General features: G+C 56.6%; 1 protein-coding gene across 1 annotated transcript; it reads left to right on the forward strand.

The window, feature by feature from the left end:
- Positions 1–1,539: 1,539 nt before the first annotated feature.
- CKM354_000439300 (uncharacterized protein) lies at positions 1,540–6,255 on the forward strand (the record flags this gene model as incomplete). The annotated part of the gene is made up of 1 exon (XM_044799629.1): positions 1,540–6,255. The coding sequence occupies one exon, from the start codon at positions 1,540–1,542 to the stop codon at positions 6,253–6,255; it is 4,716 nt and encodes a 1,571-aa protein (XP_044655564.1).
- Between the last annotated feature and the right edge of the window lie 17,899 nt (positions 6,256–24,154).

Raw genomic sequence — 24,154 nt, forward strand, 5'->3', positions numbered from 1 at the left:
TCGTCGTCGCCAGTCCCATTAGGGTTAGGGTAGCCCCGACGAAGCATTCGACCACGAGTATATTGGCGTCCCGGAGGGCAAGGTAGAGTTGTATCGGACGCATCCACCAGTTCCAGAGCGTCCGCGTCCAGCGAGAAGCGTTCCGGACAAGGAGCGAGCGTAGTACGTGTCGGACACGCGAGGCCAATACGGCGGGGGGGAGAAAGGAAATTTGTGATGCGCATTTACAACGTCAAAAATCGACCGTTTTTCCACGACGCATCCGATTGTCCCCAAATATTGCATAGGTTTTGCGGATCGACCATGGCCCGCCCGTCCACGAGTTAGGAGTCCATTCGGAGGGCCGTTCGAGCGGTATCGACGTCGTCAGTAGTGCCCGTAGTAATACGCAAGAGACCACGGATTGCAAAAGTTTTAGCACCAGGCAGAGGCCACCGAAATTCGAGCGACGTCGCACAAAATTACATTGGACAGTACAGTCGCCCGTCCCCAGGTTTTGTGTCCATTCGCGTTGCCGTTGGAGATGTATCGACGTCGCCAGTTCCGCCCGCAGCCGTACGCACGAGACCACGAATTGCAAAAATTATTCCGCCCGTCAGAGGACGCCAAAATTCGAGCAACGTTGCACAAAATTACATTGAATAGTAAAGTCGCCCGTCCGCGAGTTTGGTGTTCATCGGACAAGTCGTTCGAGAGATATCGTCGTCGCCAGTAGCGCCATTTCGGCACGTCGAGTACCGCGTATTGCGAAAATTACGCCACACGTAAGAGCATCCCACAATCCGAGCAGCGTTGTCCCACATTCCATTCGATGGCCAGGTTAGCCGTCACCAAGTTTGGGGTCCATTCGTATTGTCGTTCGGGAGGTATCGTCGTTGCCAGTAGCGCCATTGTTATCCGTAGGAGACCACGAATGGCAAAAAATTCATGCCGTCCGCCAGAAGGCACGCAAAATCGCGCAACGTTGCACAAAATAACACGAGACAGTGAAGTCGCCCGTCCGTGAGTTTGAAGCCGATTCGACGTGCCATGCGAGAGGAATCGTCGTCGCCAGTCCCATTAGGGTTAGGGTACCCCGACGAAACATTCGATCACGAGCATATCGGTGTCCCGGAGGGCAAGGTAGTACCGTATCGCATATAGTTGCACATTCCAGAGCATTGGCGACCACGTCGAAGCGTTTTCCATAAGTAGCGAGCGTGTTGCGTGTTCGTCGTAGCAGTTAATGCAGAGGACGGATCGCAAGAGTATTCATATAACGTATTGATTTGCCCCAAAATCGGCCATGTTTCCACCATGGGCCCGATTGCCCCCAAATTTCGCACACATTTTACAGACCGACCATCGATGCCGCGCGCCCAGTTTCGCGAATTGAAGAGCCCCGCGTCGAGCAGAGGAAATTGTTCCATCGTCCACATATACGATTAAAGTTGAGCCGCATACGAATCGGGAGACCGGGTCAGGGGAGAGTTTGACATCACGTCGCGGCGGGGGCGAACGTGTTGATTCCCATCCATGAATGGGAAGAAGCGCGATCGGATGGAGACATTCATCGAGGTGTTTGCCCATTTGCCCGAGTACGGCGTCGTGATATGTAAGCCATGCGGATTCGCGATTATTCCCCACGAGTTTGCAGGCCATTTACGGCGTGCGCATCGCCAATGGGATCGCGAGATGCAACAGCGCGTCCACGAGGTGTTCGCCGGTTTGTCCGACGTTGCCCAGGCACCAGAAGAAGTCACATATCCCGAAGCAGGCGCGCGCCCCATCGAATGGTTGCCCGTATACACCGATGGATTCCGGTGTCGAGGCGTCGATGCCGCGGGACAGCCATGTCCGTATATGTGTCGCGGAGCAAAGACCGCCCACATCGCAGCACATTGCCGCCAGGCGCATGCATGGTCGTCGAACCAGGCGCGAGGTCGGTCGCGGAACGGGCGAGGTGGCCCCCCCACGAACCGCATATGGGAGGAGGGCCAGCATTGCCAGCGATTTTTCAAGTTTCGAGGATGGCAGCGGTATTTCGTCGTGTCCCATGCCGTCGAGGCCCCCGCCAGCGATGCGATGCGCGCGTTGTTGGGCCAGATCCAAGAGCGGCGGGAAGAGTTGCGAAAGGAGAGCACCATCCCCGCCGAGAATGCGCGGAGCGTCGCCGACCCGTGGTTAGATTTTACCGGGTGGTCGGCCCATTTGGCAGGATTCACGTCCGAGGAGTTGTTGGCGACCATCCGGCCCGCCGTAGGTGAGGAGGGAGACGAGAACGAGCCCGTCCCCCCGGCCGAGGAGGACGGCGAGATGGTCGGGTTGGCGGAGGCATGCCACGCCACGCGACGGTTGATCCGACAGGCGTTCCGCGTGTGTCGTCCGGCCGTAGTCGGACGCGCCGCGTTGGAGCACATCAATCGCCGCGAGTGCGGCGCGGACGACAACGAGCGGCCGTTTTACGCCGAGCAGCAGGTGAAGACGATTCGCAAGTATAGCGGGCATTGGGTCCAGATATTGCGGTACATTTGGCGCACGCACGCCCGCGACCGGCGTCCCCCGTACGTGTTGTTGGAGGGCCAGCACCAGGCGTTGGCCCGCGTCCAGAGCGGCGCCGTGGCCGTCATCGAGTCCGAGGGCGACGCGCAGAAGGCCCGGGCGAAGCGGCAGTTGGTGCGCCGCAGTTTGCAGTTTTGGTTGTCCATGTTCGACCACCCGTTGAAGGACAGCGAGTTCCAGAGCGCCATCGTCAGCGGGTTGGCCGTGTTGGGGTTGAACAGCGAGAAGGGGGGGTGGGTGCCCGCCATCAATTACACCCCCATTTTGTCCGGAATCATCGCGCCGTTGCGGGCGATGGTCGTGTACCACGCCCACGGGCAGCGCGTCAGCGCCATTCGCGCGCGCACCGCGGGCGGGAGCAGCGTCGTGGCCGCGCAGATGGCCGCGCCGGCCGTGTTGGAGGGCGTGCAGCCGTACGCGCAGCGATGCATGACGTTGACGCAATACGGAGGCCGCCCCACGCCGTTGGACCGGATATTCCACCAGAAGACGTACGGGATGAAGATCCGGTACACCACCAAGGCGCCCGGGCAGGTGTTGTGGGAGGGAGCGCGCATCACGGTCGGCAAGGCGCGATTCACCATCGACATGGTCCGCGCCGTCGTGCACGGGTTGAACGAGAGCGTGCGGCGGCGTTTGGTGCACCAGTTGATGTGGTTCCCGGCGGACGGAGTCGTCCGCGCGCGCGATTGGAGGCCCGTCCAGATGCCGGACGTCGATGTGGCATCATTGTACGACGACGCGAGCGAGATGAGCCCCCGGTGGTGTTTTATCGACGACCACCGCAACACGTGGTCGGTCCCCGGGGAGCGGTGGATGTGGGAGCGATTGGCGGACGAGCACCCCGGGCAGTTGATCGAGAGCAGCGGCGGCGGGCGCGTCGTGTGGAAGCAGAGCGGCGTCGAGGCGTATTTCCGGCAGGTGCGGCAGTTCAAGGAGGAGTTGATGGCGTTGGTCCATTTTTCGGGCGGCGCGCCCGCGCGCGCGACCGAGTTGATCAGCATCCGGCACCGCAATGGGGAGCAGAGTCGCGGCCAGCGCGGAGTGTTCATCCAGGACGGGATGGTCGCGTTCGTCACCAATTATCACAAGGGATACAGCGCCAGCAAGCGGGTCAAGATCGTGCACCGGTACGTGCCCACGGAGGTGGGAGAGGTCGTCGTGTATTTTTTGTGGTTGATCGAGCCATTCGTCCAGCAGTTGCGCGAAGCGGTGCGGGACCAGTTCGAGCGTGGTGCGCATGTGTGGGAGCCCAAGCCCGAGGAGCAGTGGGCGGACGGCGAAGTCGACGACGAGGGCGACGATAGAGTCGAGGAGGTGGTCCGCGGGGGCCCGGCCGAACAGAGCGACGACGAGGACGACGAGGACGACGAGGACGACGAGGACGACGAGGACGACGAGTGGTTGGCGGATGTGCCCCCGTCCCAGGACGAGCGGGCGCCGTTGAACACCGACGGGTTTTGGGACACCGACCGCGTCCGGAGGGTTATATATCGCGAGACCGAGAGCCGCATCGGCGTGCGGATCGGCGTCGCGGTGTGGAGGAACGCATATCCCGCCATCCAGCGCGAGTTGTGTCGCAATAGTAGCGTCCGGGACACGTTGGACCGGATTTACGACGGCGGTCGGCAGCGGTCGGCCATTGGCGCCGCGATCGAGCAGATGCGGAACGTGCAGGCGACCCAGTCCGGGCACAGCCCCGAGATGGAGGAGATGATATATGGGTTGTTGATGACCGAGTCGCCGTTCATCACCATGTCCGAGCGGGAGCAGTTCCGGCAGGTGAGCGTCAATTGGCACCGCATTTTACAGTTCCCGTCCGCGGAAGCGCAGCATCAGGGGGTCGCAGATGTCGGCGCGCGGATCCAGCAGGAGCAGGAGCAGGTCGACGCCGCACGCACGCGGCGGATCCGGAGCGTCGACGTCGCGGGCGAGTTGGCGAGGATGTACGGGCCCGACGCGGCGTTCCGTGGAGTGCAGCGGCCAGCGTTGGACGCCATCGTCGCGGGGACGCCGTACGTCGTCGCCGTCATGCGCACCGGCGGCGGGAAGAGCATGTTGTTCATGTTGCCCGCCGCCGGTTCCCCGCAAGGGTTGACCGTCGTCGTGGTGCCCGTCGTGTCGTTGCGCCAGGATTTGCACGAGCGGTGCAGCGCCGCCGGAATCCGATGCAGCGAGTGGAACGGCGAGCGGCCCCCGTATGATAGTCAGATCGTGTTCGTGACGCCCGAGTCGGCCGTGTCGGTCGCGTTCGGCCAGTTTTTGGCGATGAAGCGTGCGAACGGGCAATTGGAACGCATCGTCATCGACGAGTGCCACACCGTTTTGGAGAGCACGGCGGATTGGAGGCCGAAGGTGTTGGAGTTGCGAGAGATGACCGGGTACGGGGTGCAGGTGTTGTTTTTGACCGCCACATTGCCGCCCAGCGAGGAAAGCATGTTTTTGCACGCGATCGGGGTCGAGGAGCAGGATGTGCGGATGATTCGCGACGTCACGGGTCGACCCAACATTGCGTATTCCGTCGTCCAGTATGCCCGCGAGGAGGAGGATGGGGCGGTGCGGGAGTTGGTCGAGCGGAAGAAGGAGCAGTACCCCGAGGGCCAGATCGTCGTGTATTGCAGGCGCGTCGAACAGGCGAAGCGTTTGGCCGGCGTGTTGGGGTGCAGCGTGTATCACCGCGGAGTAGGCGACGCCGCGGCGAAGAAGACGATTTTGCGACGATTGACCGGGGAGACGGAGCGCGTGTTCACCGCCACAAACGCATTAGGGTTGGGCGTCGACGCCCCCCGCATCCGCGTCGTGATTCACGTCGGCGTTCGCGAGCAGATCAAGCAGTACGCCCAGGAGAGCGGGCGTGCCGGGCGAGACGGGCGCCCCAGCGAGGCCATCATGTTGCAGGGCACGTCCGTCGACGAGCGGACCGGGCAGGAGAAGGAGGAGCAGGGGTGGCGCACCGACGCGGCCATGAAGGCGTTCATCCGCGGGGAGCAGTGTCGCCGGGTCCCGTTGGACCGACACATGGATGGTCGAGTGGATCGCAGTGCGTGCCAGGTCGACGAGGAACGATGCGACGTGTGTCGCGGGTTGCCGCGGGGTCGAAAGCGGCGCAGGATCGCCGTCCCCCGGCCCGAAGGGGAACGCGAGCATGTCGGAGACGTCGCCGTCGAGCAGCGCGAGACCGATCGTGAGCAAGAGGAGGAGCAGGGGCGGATCCGCAGGCGACGAGAAGTCGAGCGCGAAGCGCAGGCCCGCGCGTTCGCGTTCGTCGAGCAGCGCCAACGACATCGTCGGCAGATGGAGCACGTCAGCGTCGAGTCCATCGCGTCGACGTTGCAGCAGTGGACGGGGCGGTGCAGCATATGTTTTGTGCGTGGGGAAGCCGATGGGGGGCATTCGTGGCAGCAGTGCCCATGGGACATGCGAGATGCCGTCCAGCGGGCGTACGACATCGTCAGCACGATTCGTTTCGATGCACACACCGGTTGTTTTGGATGTCACGTCCCCCAAGCCGTGTGCCACCAATGGCAGGACATCAGCCATGGCGGACCACGGCGGTTTCGACGCGTCCGCCAGCGGAGTTGTCAATTTCCGGGTTTAGTTCGACCCGCCGTCGCGGCGATGTTGGTTGTAGGAGGCGAACGGATCGTGTCGTGGATGGAAGAAGAGGCGCAGAAGGTGGGCATCGTCGCGGATGACGAGTCCGATGAAAGATAGTGTCCCAGGGCATCGAAATGTCGGGGTTGTTTCGATTGTTTTGGGAGTTTGGACAAGTGCACGGCACCGAGGGCGTCGGGGTAGGATAGGATTCGCATGTGCATTAGTAAGGAGTGATGTTCCGTTCCACCCGTGCGAAAGGGCATTGTGAGCAGACCGTGAGGATCGTTCGTCGGCAGTGGAGAGGCATTGTCCCGCCGTTAATCCACCGTGGTAGCATCCCACGATGTCGGGTCGCCGGCAGAGAAGAGGTCCATTTTGTTCGCATGTCCGTCCGATTTCGAGGGTGACCAGATCAGAATGGCCAAGTGAGGTGCGGTGGATGATTACGTCAGCGCGAAAGTGGTGGGCGTAGAGCATAGCGATGCGGCGGATTCCAAAATTCGTCGTCGTCGCCACAGTGCCCCAAAATTCGGGCAAAAATTCGGAGAGCACGAGGGCGGTCCATTTTCGATGTCGTGTAGGTTTGGAGGGCAGAGGAGATGGCGTGGGTGTGATATCGTCGTTGCCGTCCGGGCAGTTTTGGTGGTTTTCGACATTCCGATCGAAAAGCGGGCCCGTAAATTGCACCACGACGGCAATGATCGTCCCCATTCGCGACGAGGGGGGGAAAGTAGCGTGGAATGGTTCCGGTTATCGTTCGGGCGCCGAATGTGTGTTTCGTCGTCGTCGCCAATGTTCGAATAGCAGAGTGGCCACAACACGATGTTTTTTGACGTCCGTTTCGCAAGATTTCATCGGTACGATTCGGACACGAGCCCGATTCCGCGGATTCCATGTCGCAGGATTATTGCCGTGCGTCGTAGCATCGCATCGCCGCGACATCAGGCGTTCCCGTCGCATGTCGTCGGCGGCAGATGGTCGTCGATCCGTTAGGGTTAGGGTTGGCAGAAGTTGGTGTTCGTGTAGGAAGGGAGAGGGTTCGTCGTTGTAGAGTATATCGGTGATCCCATATGCGCGGTGCGACATAGCGAGGAGAGAAGGCGGTTATTGGGTCATTCGTAGTCATAAGATGCCCGTCCCCGCGTGCAGGATGGATCATCGCGGCAGGGTAGGGTTGGTACAGCAGGTCGATATACAGGAACGTATGTCAGAGGGCGAAGGCGGTCGCGATCGGACATGTTTCCATTTTCCGGCGATGGTACGACGATGGCGGAGTTTTCAGAGGGGCGGCCAGGAGCGTAGCAGCGCCGTAGACCAGTAGATTCCCCGTGGCCGTTGTCATCCGCCCGCCACGGTCGCACCACATCGGGCATGCGGGGCGAGGGGAATGCAGGGCGTCATCCGGATGTCGCACATGGCCGATATGGGTTCCCATAGAGACATAGGCGATGCAGTGTCACGTCGGGGGCATGGAGTGGTGTTCGGAGAGGGAGGGTTCCCGTAGATATATAGATAGGTTCGATGTCGGTCCGTGTCGTTCGCGTCGTCGAGGCCGGTATGCGAGGCGGGGGGATGGATTTGGGAGCAGATGGCAGGGTGGTTGTAGCGGCGAGTTCGGCAGAGGCGAAGGGTTCGAGATTAGGGTTAGGTGGAGAGCAGGGTTATAGGATTCGTAATTGGTCGGGGTTCGGTTCGAGGCCGGGACAGTATAGATAGGAGTTAGGATGGATTTTATAGCGGGTGGAGGTACAGGGTTAGGGTGTGTTGGTGGAGGTACAGGGTTAGGGTGTGTTGAAGTTGTGGTTCGGAGTTGGAGGTTAGGGGATTTCGGAGGGATAGTCGGGCGGTTTTGGATCGGAGAGAGGCGGATTTCGGGTATAGCAGGGAAGGCGGATTTAGAGTATAGGAAGGAAAACAGATAGAGTAGAAAGATAAGGGAGAGGAGGGTGAGAGAGAGAGAGAGAGAGAGGAGGAAGGGGAGGGAAGGAGTCTAGTACCTATTTTCGCCTTAAGGTTAGAGCTTTCGCCTCGAGGTTTCGGTCTATTACTAGTCGTATTCGATAGTATATATCTCGTACTTACTAGTACGTAAGTACGATATATATTATATAAGTATACGTTACGTTGTGCGCGTTTAAAGTCGTCGCTATCGTGGAGTATAGCGTCGAGCATTGGTACGAAAGCGGACTAGCGCATCAAGCGTTACAAAGGGTCCACGAGCGTTATAAAGGGTCTTGGGGTAAGCTCGAATATCGTATTACAGCCTCGAAATAGCAAGATAATTTACAAAACAGAGCTTGTTCGAAAGCGCGTAGGCTGCACGTATAGATGTCTAAGTACGACGTTTGGTGCAGAAGTATACGTTGCGTCGCGCGCGTTCAAAGTCGTCGCCGCTGCGGAGTATAGCGTCGAGCCGCAGTCCGAAAGCGTATTAGCGCGACAAGCGTTACAAAGGGTCTTGGGGTAAGCTCGAACGTCGCATTGCAGCCTCGAAACAGCAAGATAATTTACAAAACAGAGCTTGTTCGAAAGCGCGTAGGCTGCACTTGTAGATGTCTAAGTACGACGTGTGTTGCAGAAGTATACGTTGCGTCGCACACGTTCAAAGTCGTCGCTGTCGCAGTGTGTAGCGTCGAGCCGCAGTCCGAAAGCGTATTAGCGCGACAAGCGTTGCAAAGGGTCTTGGGGTAAGCTCGAATGTCGTATTGCAGCCTTGAAAACGCGAGGATCGATACAAGACAGAGACAGTTCGAAAGCGTATAGGCCGTACTTATAGATGTCTAACTACGACATACGTTGCAGAAGTATACGTTGCGTTACGCGCGTTCATAAGCGTCGCTATCGTGGCTTGCAGCGTCGAGTCCGAAAGCGTATTAGCGCGGACTAGTAATCCAACTCTTCTTCGTTCTCGAGAAAAATATATACTCCTTCTTCAGGAACCGGGATCAAGGAGCGCAATAGCTCCCGATACTGCTAAAGAGCACGATAAGGGCTCGCGGCTGCCTACACTTACTACCGTACGGGCTCGCCTATAGTCAAGCTTTCTACTGCCCTCGGTTATATCGTGTAAGCTCTCCGTCCCTAGAGCACGCTAGGAAGTGCGACCTACTACGCAATACCTTTGCGATATGGCAGACATACAACAAGTACGCGGAGCGCAGTCCAACGAGGCCCGAAGTGATGCCAAAGTGCTTCTTCGACGAGCAAAGCAGCGAGAGCGAACTCGGCGGCACCGGGAGAAGCGACGGCAGCAACTTATGGCCCAGGAAGAGGCGAAGCAGAGGTCTATCCAAGAAGAGAGAGCTCGACGGATCCGAGAGCAAGTGCGGCTTCGAGTAAGGAGACTACGTCGGCGGCGAAAAGAGGAACAGCAGAGCAAGCAGGAAGTATGTACTCTATACTACAACATGCGACTTTAGTAGCGCAGATAAGCCTAATATAAGTCTAATACGTGACAGAAGGAACAAGGATAGCGAAGTAGACAACATGCTCTAGCGTTGAGCGGAGGAGATCGTGGGCCTCGATATAAGAAGCTTTCGTACAGATGTGGTACCTAGATATGAAGGCAAAGTTATGCACGAGTATCGGAAGCATTCGCTGAAGTGCGCTGCCTATGTTGGAAGGCAGAGTCCTGTACGAAGAGGTACGTGTCGCAGAGCATCGCACTTGTAGCTTTATACTTATCTACGTTGTAGGATGCTAGTATGGAATAGCAGAGGCGTTACAGAATAGCAGAGGCGTTACCGTAACCTCGGCTAAAACAGAGTTACGCTTATCTCCTAATCATTCCAAGTCCCTTGCGCATACCTCTCTGCTCAGGTCTATAGTGCTGTCTACATACTGAGGTCCAAGTATCGTTCACCATGTCCACTAAGCGTGGGCGGCCGCTATCACAGGACAACGTAAGCGAGGAAGTTGCTCGCCGTCGAGAACTTACGCGAGAGCGCGTTCGTCTCACTCGACAGCGACAGCGGACTGCTGCACAAGCTGCACAGGGCGAAGCAGTCGTCACTGCTACACTTACAGAAGCTGAGCAGGTCGTACCTACACTTCCGCAGCTGGGAATTGCGAGTTCGAGAGCTGCGTCTCGCAGAAGACATCGTAGACGCACAGCAACAACGAGATTCGGAAAGCTACGATGAGCACGAGCTTCTCTATCCCAACGGCCGAGTAATGCCTCTCGGTTTTTTTTAGACGTTTTGCGGCCGCCTCCCAATCCTCGAGACCCGAAGCAAGTCCCGAAGAACCTCCTCCTCTACGTAGTTCGCCAAGAACCGACGCGCGAATTCCCACCGTACAGCCTACGAGTCGAAGCCAGTGCGACGAGCAGAGAGTAGGTCTCCGATTGAACCAAGCACCGACGCTTGGGAGAGACAGAGCATGAATATGTGCCGCTAGGGCGCACTGGAAGCAGTCGATCTGCTTCGGGATACGAGCCCTCTGTTGTCGAACATCCGTTAGCGAGTGCGAGTGCGAGCGTTCGTAGCGCTACGCCTGCCCTTGAGCTAGAATGGAGAGAAAGTCGGACTGCTATACATGAAGAGCCTCCTGTTGACCGAGGTGAGACGGGCACGGACGTAGACCACGACGGCAGCTCCGACTCTGAGCTTCATTTCGCGTCGCACTACTCGGAAAGCGAAGACGAAGAGGCAGAGGCAACTACACAGATGGCACGAGAGTATATGGTCGAGAAGCTATACGAACAGCTCGTCGGAAAAGGTCATCACGGCTGTACTCTCGAAGAGCATAACGAGCAGCTCCGCGAGCACATGCGGTCTGCCCATGATAATCATTCTAGTCTCGGGGAGGTGTTCCACGATGCCACATTTCCCTCGGTACTCGCGCGAGACCACATGATGACGAGCGATGAACTCAGTCGACACACCTGGCCTACAGCAGGGCAGTGGAGAGACATGTTCTGTGGCGTGTCGGGACGCCTTCATGGGCGCATGCCGAAGAACGTCTGTCTCCACAAGGAAGAGACTCAAGCAGTCGAGAGTCCCGTAGCATTCGACGTCGATAGTTTCCTGGGCTTCGCGTCTTCCCTCGGAGTGGCACGAAAAGGGTTGTGGTACCAGCCCGTGCCGCTCGTGAAACAAAACATCGTTGCTAACAATCATCTCGAGGCGCCAGCACCAGTCGTCCCCGAAGACACCGAGCCACCGTCTGTTCGGACGCAGATGCACATGCTCCGAGACATTCCTCATTTTTTACTCGGTCGTGTCGTGGGAACGCATGACCTTACTATCCATGTCCTGTTTCCGCACCTGCGACGTCCCGGAGAGAAATTCGTATCGCTCACGCAAGAGCAGCTTCGTCGCTGGACCGACCGAGTGTACCTGCCTGCACTCCACCAATTCTACGATGCGCATTATATGCAACACCTGCCCGCGAGCTACGGTCACGCATATGCGAACTCTAAGGCCCACCAGGTAGAAGGGCGGATAATCGAGACGACGAGTTACCAAGCTCAGCAATCGATCGGATACTACCTGCAACCGGAGCACCTTGACGACATCTGGGCAGAGGTCGAGCGGATCATCGCTCGCACTCCAGGCTTAGCTGACTTCCGTGAGCTCCAGATATTCTTTAGTGCAAAAGGCACTAAGCTCCAGTTCAAGACACGTCCAGAGCTCCCTCACCTCTATAGTGTTATCGAGAATTTTCGGAAGTTCTTGTCCGATGTTCTAGACATGACGTTTGTAGAGACGGATCGGTTCTATGTCGATCTCGGAAAAGAGATCTGCCCCCAGGTCAGCACTATGGCCTCCCAGCCGCTCGGTATCGGAGAAGAGCCGCAGGTCTTGCTGTGGAAGCGATGTTGTCTCGAGAGGTACATGCGATGGATGTACGATGACGAGCCTCCGGCGATCGGAAAAGGCCAAACCTATTTCACCGCGAATATGCTCTGGGAGGCATGTGCGCTTACGAGCGTTTCACCCAAGTCTTCCCGCCAGCGAAAGGGTGGTCTCGTATACAGCCAGTTTTATGCATCTGTGAAGGAGATCACCGACGCTACGAAGTGCTTCCCGTTTAGCAACGTCGGTTTGGAGGAGTTGGCGCTCGACCCTAGTATTCGCAAAGCAGCCCGACTGGCGACTGGCGGGCGGCGCCGGCAAGGAGACATTGTCGAGCGAGCCTATCTTGCGAGCAAGCAGCGCGTTTGAGGTGGATTGCAAGCATCCCGGTGTAAGTCATTCGGGATTCGAGAGGAGCATCGCATTCGGTGGGACTTGCTCGATAGCTTGTCTATGAGGCTCCTCGAGCAGGAGACGTTAGGCCAGGTGCAGCCTCTCGACGATTGTCCCCCTTACGCATGGGCGATCCGGACCGCCGTGTACACTGATTACTTGTGGCGAAGCGCGGACAAATTTGCGGCGGGATTTGAGGTCGTCCGCGCACGGCGCCAACGCCCAGGCGTACACGTGGGAGGAAACGAAGATGATGGCCATGTTCCTCCGTTGTCTCCAGTACGTGTTCGGCGGACACCTCCTCAGTCGTGAGTCCGCACTCTGGTGGAGCCGACGAGATCGACGAGCGCGTGAGGGAGAGCGTCCCGAAGCACTGGTACGGATTGGGCTTCTGTAACACCCTCCCTCGCTATAAGTACTGCTGGCTTGAGCCGCGAATCGACTGGGAGCGACTCCAATTCCGGGATCATATTGCCGATGACATCCTGTTCGGGAACCGCATTCTTCGAGACAATATCTTCGTCGTGGGAGGCACGTGGAAGCCTTCTTCGATCTCACTCGCAAGCTCGACGTCGCACTACAATGGCTGACGACGTATGCCGATGTCGAGCGCGTGTTCGATCGCTTGGTCACTTGGATCGTGCATCTTTGCCTCTGGCAGTTCCGGAGAGATATCATCGAGACTATCCAGACGGAAATCCGCGAGGAGTGTCGATCGGACGCGGCAGAGGGAATGCAGCCCTTTTGCTATGAGTACCTCGCCGAGATCACTGGGGACCGTGTCCACCTGGTCTGCGGAAACAAAACCGACTTCAAGATCGTCGTCCTGCTCGGGACGTTTCTCTTCTCTGAGAACGACGGGCGTGTTCGAAAGCACTGGGATCGAAAACCGTTCCGTACGCTTTATCGGCGGGCATGTATCGGCGTTCGTTCGCAGGGAGAACGGGTCTATCGGACATTCCAGTGGCAGTTTTGGCGCGCCCTTTATCGCTACCACTGGATCCTCCCATATCCCTGCCCGGCGGGCTTTATGCAACGACCAACAAGGCCAAAGGATGTGGTATTCAGTCCGTACCCCTGGCAATCCTATCGACGCAGAGCCGAAGGAGTGGGTTTGGGCTAGAAAGCAATGGCAGGAGGGGCGACCGGCGCGATTGCCACGATATCTCGGGTGGGAAAAGGATCGATGGCTGCAGTGGTTGGAAGGTAGGTAGGGTTACCTATGTATCTAGCCAAACCGAGCCAGCGCTTCTAACCACTCGGCCACCTCACCGTGCCGTTCCGTGGTTGGACTACGTTAGCTATGCTATTATAATAGCTATTCTGGACAAGAAGCGTAGAAGTAGGGAGTTGGAAGGATATAGCAAAAGGGGTTTTGGAAATACTATGCCTAGTAGCTACGAAGGAATAGCAAACATTCGAAGGGGTACCCAGAGTCCGACAATACCTAAGAACGAAAGAAAAACCTTCAAAACTGTTAGCAAAAGCTTAAGGAGTTACACCAAAAGGTCCTAATAAGCTGCATCCATCGAGGGACTTTACTTATTAAGAGATAGCTAGTGCGGGAATCGAACCCACGACCTTCGACGCTCAGAGGCAATATACGGTTTCATACAAGGCAAACGAAACCGCTTTCGCTAAGAGGCCGATGTGCTACCACTGCACTAACTAGCCGTTGCAATCCCCGAAAATAGACGATATATAAAGGCTAAGGCCTGCTTTCCCTAAGCAAAAGACATGGACACCGTAGGTTCCAGCAAAAGGGTGTTGCTATATTGCGAGAAGAACGACGAAGGAAGCGCAAAAATTGCGACAGGGGAAAGAATACACGCTTATGCAGCACGTATCTTTTCCCTGTCAGAAGCCAATGCTGGACTCGAACTAGCAACCTCCCGCAGTCGAACACACCTAACGCCTTTACTAGCGGTGGCGTGGGGTGCGAGTACATACCGTGGATGTGCTACCATTGCACCAACCAGCCTTTGATATAATATTTGATACGATCGCTAGAACCGGACAATATATAAAGTCCAAGGCCTGCCCGTCCTAAGCAAAAGAGAAGTACTGCCCTTCCGGCAAAAGCATATTATTGCAAGAAGAAGAATAAAGCTAACGCAAAAATGAGGGCACGGAAAGCGTAACACGCTTATGCAGCACGTCACCTTCCCTATAGGCCTGTATAATAGGAGAGGGAACAAGACAGAGTACTAAAGCGAAACTAGTACCTGGATGTGGCCTATGGTTATAACAAGACTAGACATTGCTTTCTCTCTTGGAAGGCTAGCTCATATGTCTCAGACCCAGCCAAGAGGCATATGCAAGCTCTGAAGAAACTGGCAAGGTACCTAAGGTTATCCCAAGACTTAGGATCGATGTTTAGGAGAAATAGGGGAAGTCTGATAGGATACTCAGACTCCGACTATACATAGACAGGCAGACAGAGTCTCAATCCTTAGAAGCATCTTCTTCCTCTGTAGAGCCCCAGTTTCCCTAGATGAGCAGGAAGCAAAATTCTGTTGCAACATCGACAATGGAGGCTGAGTATATAGCTATAAATGTATGTGCAAAGCAATCTCCAGTTCCTGGCAGCACTCTTAAGGGAGATGGACTGTGTAGGACTAGTAGGAGAATGCCTTTCTAGCCCAACTGTCAAAGCCCATCCTGACACAGTGAAAGAGCTAAGGCCAGTGCAAATCATAGGAGACAATTAGGCAGGCTTTGACCCCCTTGTTAAGGAGCACACACCTATAAGAGATCCAAACACATTAATATTGCATACAACCATATCAGACATCCTTTGGTAGCAAAGGAAGGTTGCAGTAGAATATGTTCCATAAAAGAGTATGGTTGCTGATAGCCTAACCAAACCAAAGAATAGGCCACAGTTTCAGGAGTTTGGTGAGAACAACCACTCTATTCTTAGCCTGGGACTTGGCTGAGGAATGCCCTGTGATGCTTAGCACTTGGCTCCTCCTCTTGGTCCATGTTCTCTCTATCTCTTCTGAAGCACTTGTCTTGTTACTATGCTGTGAGCTTTTGGCTCTTGGCCTAGTCCTTTATCTGAGACAGATCTCCTTCCTCTTTTGGCCATGGGTCTGGTCTTAGTTCCCCTCCTAATCCTGTGTCCTTGTGGGTCCTGCTGTGCAACATTTGATTCCTTTTGCTTTGGAATGCAGTGTCTCCCACTAGTGCCAGGACTGGCTTGTCCATTGGTCTCTAGCTTGACTCGGTGGTTTAGTGGTTCCACTTTTCTCCTGCTGGGGTTGTAGTTCCCCAGAGTTTTCTTCTTCTGGACCTCCATTCTCTGGTACTCCTCCTTATCCATCGGTGGAGGTAGCAACTGCACAAAGAGTGTTTTGGCTAGGACCTATCCACTATCCCCAACTAAACTCGACTCGAGTTCATTTATACCCGAACCCGAATAGGTTAGGGTCCAAACCCGCAAAGAGTCGAGTTTCATTTAGTCGAGTTCATTTGGTTCCCAACGAGGCAATCGAGCCGTGTTTGAGATATGTTGGAGAGCGCACCGCGTTGACCAAACCGAAGAGGGTTCGGTGCGAAAAAGTCGCGGTTTGCATGTCGTTGCCGCCGACCCAAACCGGTGGGCGGCGCGTGGCGGCGTGTCAGACGTGTTGGGCGCCGCGAGCCGTATGCCACATGTGGGCCCATCCACGACGGAGGGCCGACGAGAATATCGGAGGAGCAGGACGGAAGGTGCCAATATCGAGGTCGGTTGATGGAAGCCGTGGCCGTGATCATGTGCTATAAGGCCGAGGCCGCGTTGGAGTGGATTGAGGGCGAGATAGAGCGGACAGGACACGCAGGGGAGGTCGCCGGGTGGTTAGGAGAGACGATTAAGGCGGATGGCGTGGAGATTGAGTGGAATGGCGTGGTTTTTATTTACCCAGTGCGCCAGCGCGTATGTATGACCAGAGTAGCGACGGGTGTTGTCGCAGAGAAAGTATGCGCGCCGGAGTTGCGATCCCCAGTCGATTGAGATTGACCGCCGCGAATATGCGTCCGCGTGCAGTCGCGTCGCCATTCCGAATCCGCGATATGATTTTCCATATGCGAGACGACGTGCATGAACAGCGTGGCGGAGATGAGGTGAGTTGGTTCGAGGCAGGTGTGATATAGCGTGTCGAATGCGGTCCACACGGCCGTCCGCGAGCATCCGTGTTGAGAGTGCGATTGTATCCGAGCGTCCATCCCCGTTCGAATCGAGCCCGACCGGAATGATGGAGTGAAGTGCGGTGGATGATTACGTCAGCGCGAAGTGGTGGGCGTGGGAGCATAGCGATGCGGCCGATTTCCAAATTCGTCGTCCGTCGCCACAGTGCCCCAAAATTCGGGCACAAATTCAGAGAGCACGAGGGAGGTCCATTTTCGATGTTAGGGAAGTTCCAAGGGCAGAGAAAATGGCGTGCGTGTGATATCGTCGTTGCCGTCAGGGCAGTTTTGGTGGTTTTCGACGTCCACATCGAAAAGCAGGATTATAAATTCGAGCGAGAGAGAAGCATCGCACAAACAAGCGAAAACGTAGTATCAGAAGTGGGGATTTGGTCGTAGCATCGTTCGGGCGTCGAACGTGTGTTTTCGTCGTCGTCGCCAATATTCAATAGGCCAAATGCGCACAACACGTCGATTTTTCAACACCGTTTTGCAGAATTTTATTCGTATCATTTGGACAGAGCCCGATTCCAACCGATTCCATGTCGCAGGAATTATTGCAGTGCGCGTAGCATCGTATTGCGGCGATATTAGGCGTTCCCGTCGCATGTCGTCGCGGCAGATGGTCGTCCATCCGTCAGGGTTAGGGTTGGCAGAGTCGGTGTCCGTATAGGGTGGGAGAGGAGAGGTCGTTTGTAGAGTATATCGGTCACCCAGGCCATTCCATATGCGCGGTGCGAGATACCGAGGGAGAGAAGGCGGTATTGTCGGGTTATTCGTAGTTATGAGATGCCCGTCCCGCGTGCGGGATAGATCATCGGAGCACGATCGATTTTGTGGCAGCGGAAGGATATGCAGGAACGTATGTAGGAGGCCGAACCCGGTCGCGATCGGAACATGTTTCCATTTTCACGCGATCGTACGACGATGGCCGAGTTTTTCAGAGGTGCAGCCCGTAGCGTACCAGCGTCGTGGACCAGTGAATTCCCGGTAACAGTTATAACCCCCATGCCATAGTCGCACACATGCGGCATGCGGGGCGACAGTAATCGTAGGCGTCATCCGGATGTCGTACGTCCCCGGCACCGATGCGCATAGAGACATGGCGATGCAGTGTCACGTCGGGCGCACGGAGTGGGTCCGGCATGCATTCGAGCAGGTTGCCGGACAGGCGCGAACATTTGGATAGTTCTTGCGAGGCCGGTCGTTTCGCATCGGCAGAGTGCATAGCAGATCCGATAGTGTGGCGTAGCGACGGGGTAGTTCGGTAACGATGCAAATTGTCGGTATGCAGGTTCGGTGGCGTATTATAGGCCGGGGTGTTCGGAGAGGGAGGATTCCAGCAGATATATAGACAGGGTTCGAATCAGGTAGGCATCGATAGTAGAAAGGTAGGATGCGGCATTGGACGGAGTTTAGGTTCGAGTTCGGGACAGGCATAGATGGCATGTCGGTTGGATTTCACGGCGGGTCGACATAGCGGGTCGACATAGGCGGGTCGAGGTGCAGAGTTAGGGTGTATTAAAGTTGTAATCTTCGGAGGGGATAGTCGGCCGTATTTCGATAGGAGAGAGGCCTACCCAGTATGCCGTGAGGATGGACGCGTGTTCGAGCATTTGTTTTATACCTAAGGCCACCTAAATTCAGCCAGGGTCTCCTGTCCGAGCATTTGATTTCGACCCCAAATATCGAACGGTGAGATGGCGTCGAACACGCTGATCTCGAGACATGTGGGAGAGTCGCGCAGTCGCTGAGGACCATTGGAAAGAAAATCCGCAGCCGCTACCCAGTATGCCGTGAGATCGGACGTGTGTTCGAGCATTTGTTTATACCCTAAGCCACCTAAAATTCAGCCAGGGTCTCCTGTCCGAGCATTTGATTTCCTGACCCCAAATATCGAACGGTGAGTGGCGCTCGAACACGCTGATCTCGAGACTGTGGGAGAGTCGGCAGTCGCTACCCAGTATGCCGGGGTTCGTGCCATTCGATCATTGCGGCTCTGCTGCTCCCATACAAAATTCCCCGGGTCTCCCATCCGATCATTTGATTTTCGACCCCAAATCTCGGATGGTGAGATGGCCCTCGAACACGCTGATTTCGGGACATGTAGAAGAGTCGCGCAATCGCTGAGGACCATTGAAAGAAAATCCGCAGCCGCTACCCAGTATCCCGTGGTCTCGGATGCCCATTCGATCATTTGCGGCTCTGCTGCTCCCATACAAAAATTCCCCAGGGTCTCCCATCCGATCATTTGATTTCGACCCCAAATCTCGGATGGTGAGATGGCCCTCGAACACGCTGATTTCGGGACATGTAGAAGAGTCGCGCAATCGCTACCCAGTATGCCGGGGTCTCGGATGCGCATTCGATCATTTGCGGCTCTGCTTCTCCCATACAAAAATTCCCCAGGGTCTCCCATCCGATCATTTGATTTCGACCCTAAATCTCGGATGGTGAGATGGCCCTCGAACACGCTGATTTCGGGACATGTAGAAGAGTCGCGCAATCGCTGAGGACCATTGAAAGAAAATCCGCAGCCGCTACCCAGTATCCCGTGGTCTCGGATGCCCATTCGATCATTTGCGGCTCTGCTTCTCCCATACAAAAATTCCCCAGGGTCTCCCATCCGATCATTTGATTTTGACCCTAAATCTCGGATGGTGAGATGGCCCTCGAACACGCTGATTTCGGGACATGTAGAAGAGTCGCGCAATCGCTGAGGACCATTGAAAGAAAATCCGCAGCCGCTGGCGCCGTTCGCGAGATATCGTCGCCGGAAGAAAGCCATGGGACCGAGTAAAGTTCCGCCAAGGCCAGCGAACCGCGACCGCCGCAGGCGCCGCAGGGGCGGCAGATGCGTACGCAGCACACATCGCATATGCAGCAGCACGTCGAAGCGGTCGTCGCCATCGCGCGAACAGACCCCATAGATCCCCCGACACGTCGGCGGCGGTAGAGAGTGTGCGAGAAGTTGTCGAGAGGTCGCACATGCACGTCAAGAGTCGCGTCGTCGAGTTTCAGGGCCACGCGCCCGGGCGCCGAGGAGTGTAAGACACCGCACAGTCCAAAATTCCACCCGGCCACCATAGAGATAATCGATTCACGTAAAGTTTCAGGGAGGCAGGTCGGAGGATATAGATGCCCGTCCGCAAGTTTGGAGTGCAGTCCGCAGGGCGTTCGGGAGATATCGTCGTCGCCAGTCGCGGCATTTCCGCACGTCGAGCATCGCGTGTCCCGAAACATCCCACCCGCCAGAGGACGTGTACGTTCGCGCAAAGATCCGGGGAGGGAGGGCGGATAATATAGACGTCCATCCGCAAGTTTGGAGCCCATTAGCAGCGCCGGTAGAGAGATGTCGACGTCGCCAGGTCCGCCATTCCCGAGACCACCGACCGACCACGGATTACAAAAATTCATACCGTCCGCCAGAGGACGCCAAAATTCGAGCGGCGTTGCACAAAATTGCATTAGATAGCAAAGTCGCCCGTCCGGAAGTTTGACGCCCATCCGCAGCGCCGTTTCCAAGATGTCGACGTCGCGCGTTCCGCCCCCAGCCGTACGCAAAAGACCACGAATTGCAAAAATTATGCAACCCGCCACAGGATGCCACAATTCGAGCAATGTTGTGCAAAATTATATTCGATCGTAAGGTCGCCCGTCCCCAAGTTTGGAGTTGATTCGCATTGCCATTTGTGAGATATCGTCGTCGCCAGTAGCGCCCGTTGTCGTATGCAATACACCACGAATTGCAAAAATTATGCCACCCGCAAGGGGACGCGAAAATTCGAGCAGCGTCGCACAAAATTACATTCGATAGCAAGGTCGCCCGTCCGCGAGTTTAGGGTCCATTGCACAGGTAGTTCGGGACATGTCGATGTCGCCAGTCGTACCGTTTTCGCATACACACCGCGTGTTTACCATCCGCCAGGGGGTGTTCCATATAAAGTCGCGCAAAAGTTCCGGCAGGTAGATAAAAAGATATAGAAACCCGTCCGCAGATTTAGAGCGCATTCGCAGTACATTTCGAGAGGTATCGATGTCGTTAGTTGCGCCCATTGCCGTACGCACGAGACCACAGATTGCAAAAATTACGCCAGCCGGCAGAGGGCACCAAAATTCGCGCGACGTTGCACAAAATTACATGAGATAGGAATATCGCCCGTCCCAAGTTCGAAGTCCATTCGCATTGCCGTTCGAGAGATATTATCGTTGCCAGTGGCGCCAGTTTAGCACGTAGAAGGCCGCGGGTTGCGAAAACAATACCACACGCATACGGATAGTAAAGATCGCGCGACGTTGCACGATATTCCATTTAAGATTAACGTCGCCCGTCCCCAATTTTCGGGTCCATTCGCAGCCCCGTTCGAGAGGCATCGACGTCGTCCGTGGCGCCCATAGCACAACGCAAGAGTCCGCGGATTACAAAAATTATGCCATCCGCCGCAGGGCGCCACAATTCCAGCGACGTTGCACAAAATTACGTTCGATAGTCAGGTCACCCGTCCGCGAGTTTAAAGGCCATTCGTCGTGTCAGTCGAGAGAAATCGTCGTCGCCAGTCCCATTAGGGTTAGGGTAGCCCCGACGAAGCATTCGACCACGAGTATATTGGCGTCCCGGAGGGCAAGGTAGAGTTGTATCGGACGCATCCACCAGTTCCAGAGCGTCCGCGTCCAGCGAGAAGCGTTCCGGACAAGGAGCGAGCGTAGTACGTGTCGGACACGCGAGGCCAATACGGCGGGGGGGAGAAAGGAAATTTGTGATGCGCATTTACAACGTCAAAAATCGACCGTGTTTCCACGACGCATCCGATTGTCCCCCAATATTGCATAGGTTTTGCGGATCGACCATGGCCCGCCCGTCCACGAGTTAGGAGTCCATTCGGAGGGCCGTTCGAGCGGTATCGACGTCGTCAGTAGTGCCCGTAGTAATACGCAAGAGACCACGGATTGCAAAAGTTTTAGCACCAGGCAGAGGCCACCGAAATTCGAGCGACGTCGCACAAAATTACATTGGACAGTACAGTCGCCCGTCCCCAGGTTTTGTGTCCATTCGCGTTGCCGTTGGAGATGTATCGACGTCGCCAGTTCCGCCCGCAGCCGTACGCGAGAGACCACGGATTGCAAAAATTATGCCACCCGCCAGAGGACGCGAAAATTCGAGTTACCGTCCACAAAATTACATTCGATGGCCAAGTTAGTTATCCCCAAGTGTGAGGTCCATTGGCAGTGTCGTTCGGGAGGTATCGTCGTTGCCAGTAGCGCCATTGTTATACGTAGGAGACCACGAATAGCAAAAATTATTCCGCCCGCCAGAGGACGCCAAAATTCGAGCAACGTTGCACAAAATTCCATCGAATAGTAAAGTCGCCCGTCCGTGAGTTTAAAGCCGGTTCGACGTGCCATTCGAGAGGAATCGTCGTCGCCAGGTCCATTAGGGTTAGGGTACCCCGACGAAGCATTCGATCACGAGCATATCGGTGTCCCGGAGGGCAAGGTATCACCGTATCGTATAGGGTTGCACAATCCCGAGCATTAGCGACCACGTCGAAGCGTTTTCCATAAGTAGCGAGCGTGTTGCGTATTCGTCGTAGCAGTTAATGCCGAGGACGGATCGCAAGAGTATTCATATAACGTATTGATTTGCCCCAAAATCGGCCATGTTTCCACCATGGGCCCGATTGCCCCCAAATTTCGCACACATTTTACAGACCGACCATCGATGCCGCGCGCCCAGTTTCGCGAATTGAAGAGCCCCGCGTCGAGCAGAGGAAATTGTTCCATCGTCCACATATACGATTAAAGTTGAGCCGCATACGAATCGGGAGACCGGGTCAGGGGAGAGTTTGACATCACGTCGCGGCGGGGGCGAACGTGTTGATTCCCATCCATGAATGGGAAGAAGCGCGATCGGATGGAGACATTCATCGAGGTGTTTGCCCATTTGCCCGAGTACGGCGTCGTGATATGTAAGCCATGCGGATTCGCGATTATTCCCCACGAGTTTGCAGGCCATTTACGGCGTGCGCATCGCCAATGGGATCGCGAGATGCAACAGCGCGTCCACGAGGTGTTCGCCGGTTTGTCCGACGTTGCCCAGGCACCAGAAGAAGTCACATATCCCGAAGCAGGCGCGCGCCCCATCGAATGGTTGCCCGTATACACCGATGGATTCCGGTGTCGAGGCGTCGATGCCGCGGGACAGCCATGTCCGTATATGTGTCGCGGAGCAAAGACCGCCCACATCGCAGCACATTGCCGCCAGGCGCATGCATGGTCGTCGAACCAGGCGCGAGGTCGGTCGCGGAACGGGCGAGGTGGCCCCCCACGGACCGCATATGGGAGGAGGGCCAGCATTGCCAGCGATTTTTCAAGTTTCGAGGATGGCAGCGGTATTTCGTCGTGTCCCATGCCGTCGAGGCCCCCGCCAGCGATGCGATGCGCGCGTTGTTGGGCCAGATCCAAGAGCGGCGGGAAGAGTTGCGAAAGGAGAGCACCATCCCCGCCGAGAATGCGCGGAGCGTCGCCGACCCGTGGTTAGATTTTACCGGGTGGTCGGCCCATTTGGCAGGATTCACGTCCGAGGAGTTGTTGGCGACCATCCGGCCGCCGAGGGCGAAGAGGGAGACGAGGATGAGCCCGTCCCCCCGGCCGAGGAGGACGGCGAGATGGTCGGGTTGGCGGAGGCATGCCACGCCACGCGACGGTTGATCCGACAGGCGTTCCGCGTGTGTCGTCCGGCCGTAGTCGGACGCGCCGCGTTGGAGCACATCAATCGCCGCGAGTGCGGCGCGGACGACAACGAGCGGCCGTTTTACGCCGAGCAGCAGGTGAAGACGATTCGCAAGTATAGCGGGCATTGGGTCCAGATATTGCGGTACATTTGGCGCACGCACGCCCGCGACCGGCGTCCCCCGTACGTGTTGTTGGAGGGCCAGCACCAGGCGTTGGCCCGCGTCCAGAGCGGCGCCGTGGCCGTCATCGAGTCCGAGGGCGACGCGCAGAAGGCCCGGGCGAAGCGGCAGTTGGTGCGCCGCAGTTTGCAGTTTTGGTTGTCCATGTTCGACCACCCGTTGAAGGACAGCGAGTTCCAGAGCGCCATCGTCAGCGGGTTGGCCGTGTTGGGTTGAACAGCGAGAAGGGGGGGTGGGTGCCCGCCATCAATTACACCCCATTTTGTCCGGAATCATCGCGCCGTTGCGGGCGATGGTCGTGTACCACGCCCACGGGCAGCGCGTCAGCGCCATTCGCGCGCGCACCGCGGGCGGGAGCAGCGTCGTGGCCGCGCAGATGGCCGCGCCGGCCGTGTTGGAGGGCGTGCAGCCGTACGCGCAGCGATGCATGACGTTGACGCAATACGGAGGCCGCCCCACGCCGTTGGACCGGATATTCCACCAGAAGACGTACGGGATGAAGATCCGGTACACCACCAAGCGCCCGGGCAGGTGTTGTGGGAGGGAGCGCGCATCACGGTCGGCAAGGCGCGATTCACCATCGACATGGTCCGCGCCGTCGTGCACGGGTTGAACGAGAGCGTGCGGCGTTTTGGTGCACCAGTTGATGTGGTTCCCGGCGGACGGAGTCGTCCGCGCGCGCGATTGGAGGCCCGTCCAGATGCCGGACGTCGATGTGGCATCATTGTACGACGACGCGAGCGA

The sequence above is a fragment of the Cercospora kikuchii genome (assembly GCF_019650295.1).
Source record: "Cercospora kikuchii DNA, contig_00002, whole genome shotgun sequence".
NCBI classification, from domain to species: domain Eukaryota; kingdom Fungi; phylum Ascomycota; class Dothideomycetes; order Mycosphaerellales; family Mycosphaerellaceae; genus Cercospora; species Cercospora kikuchii.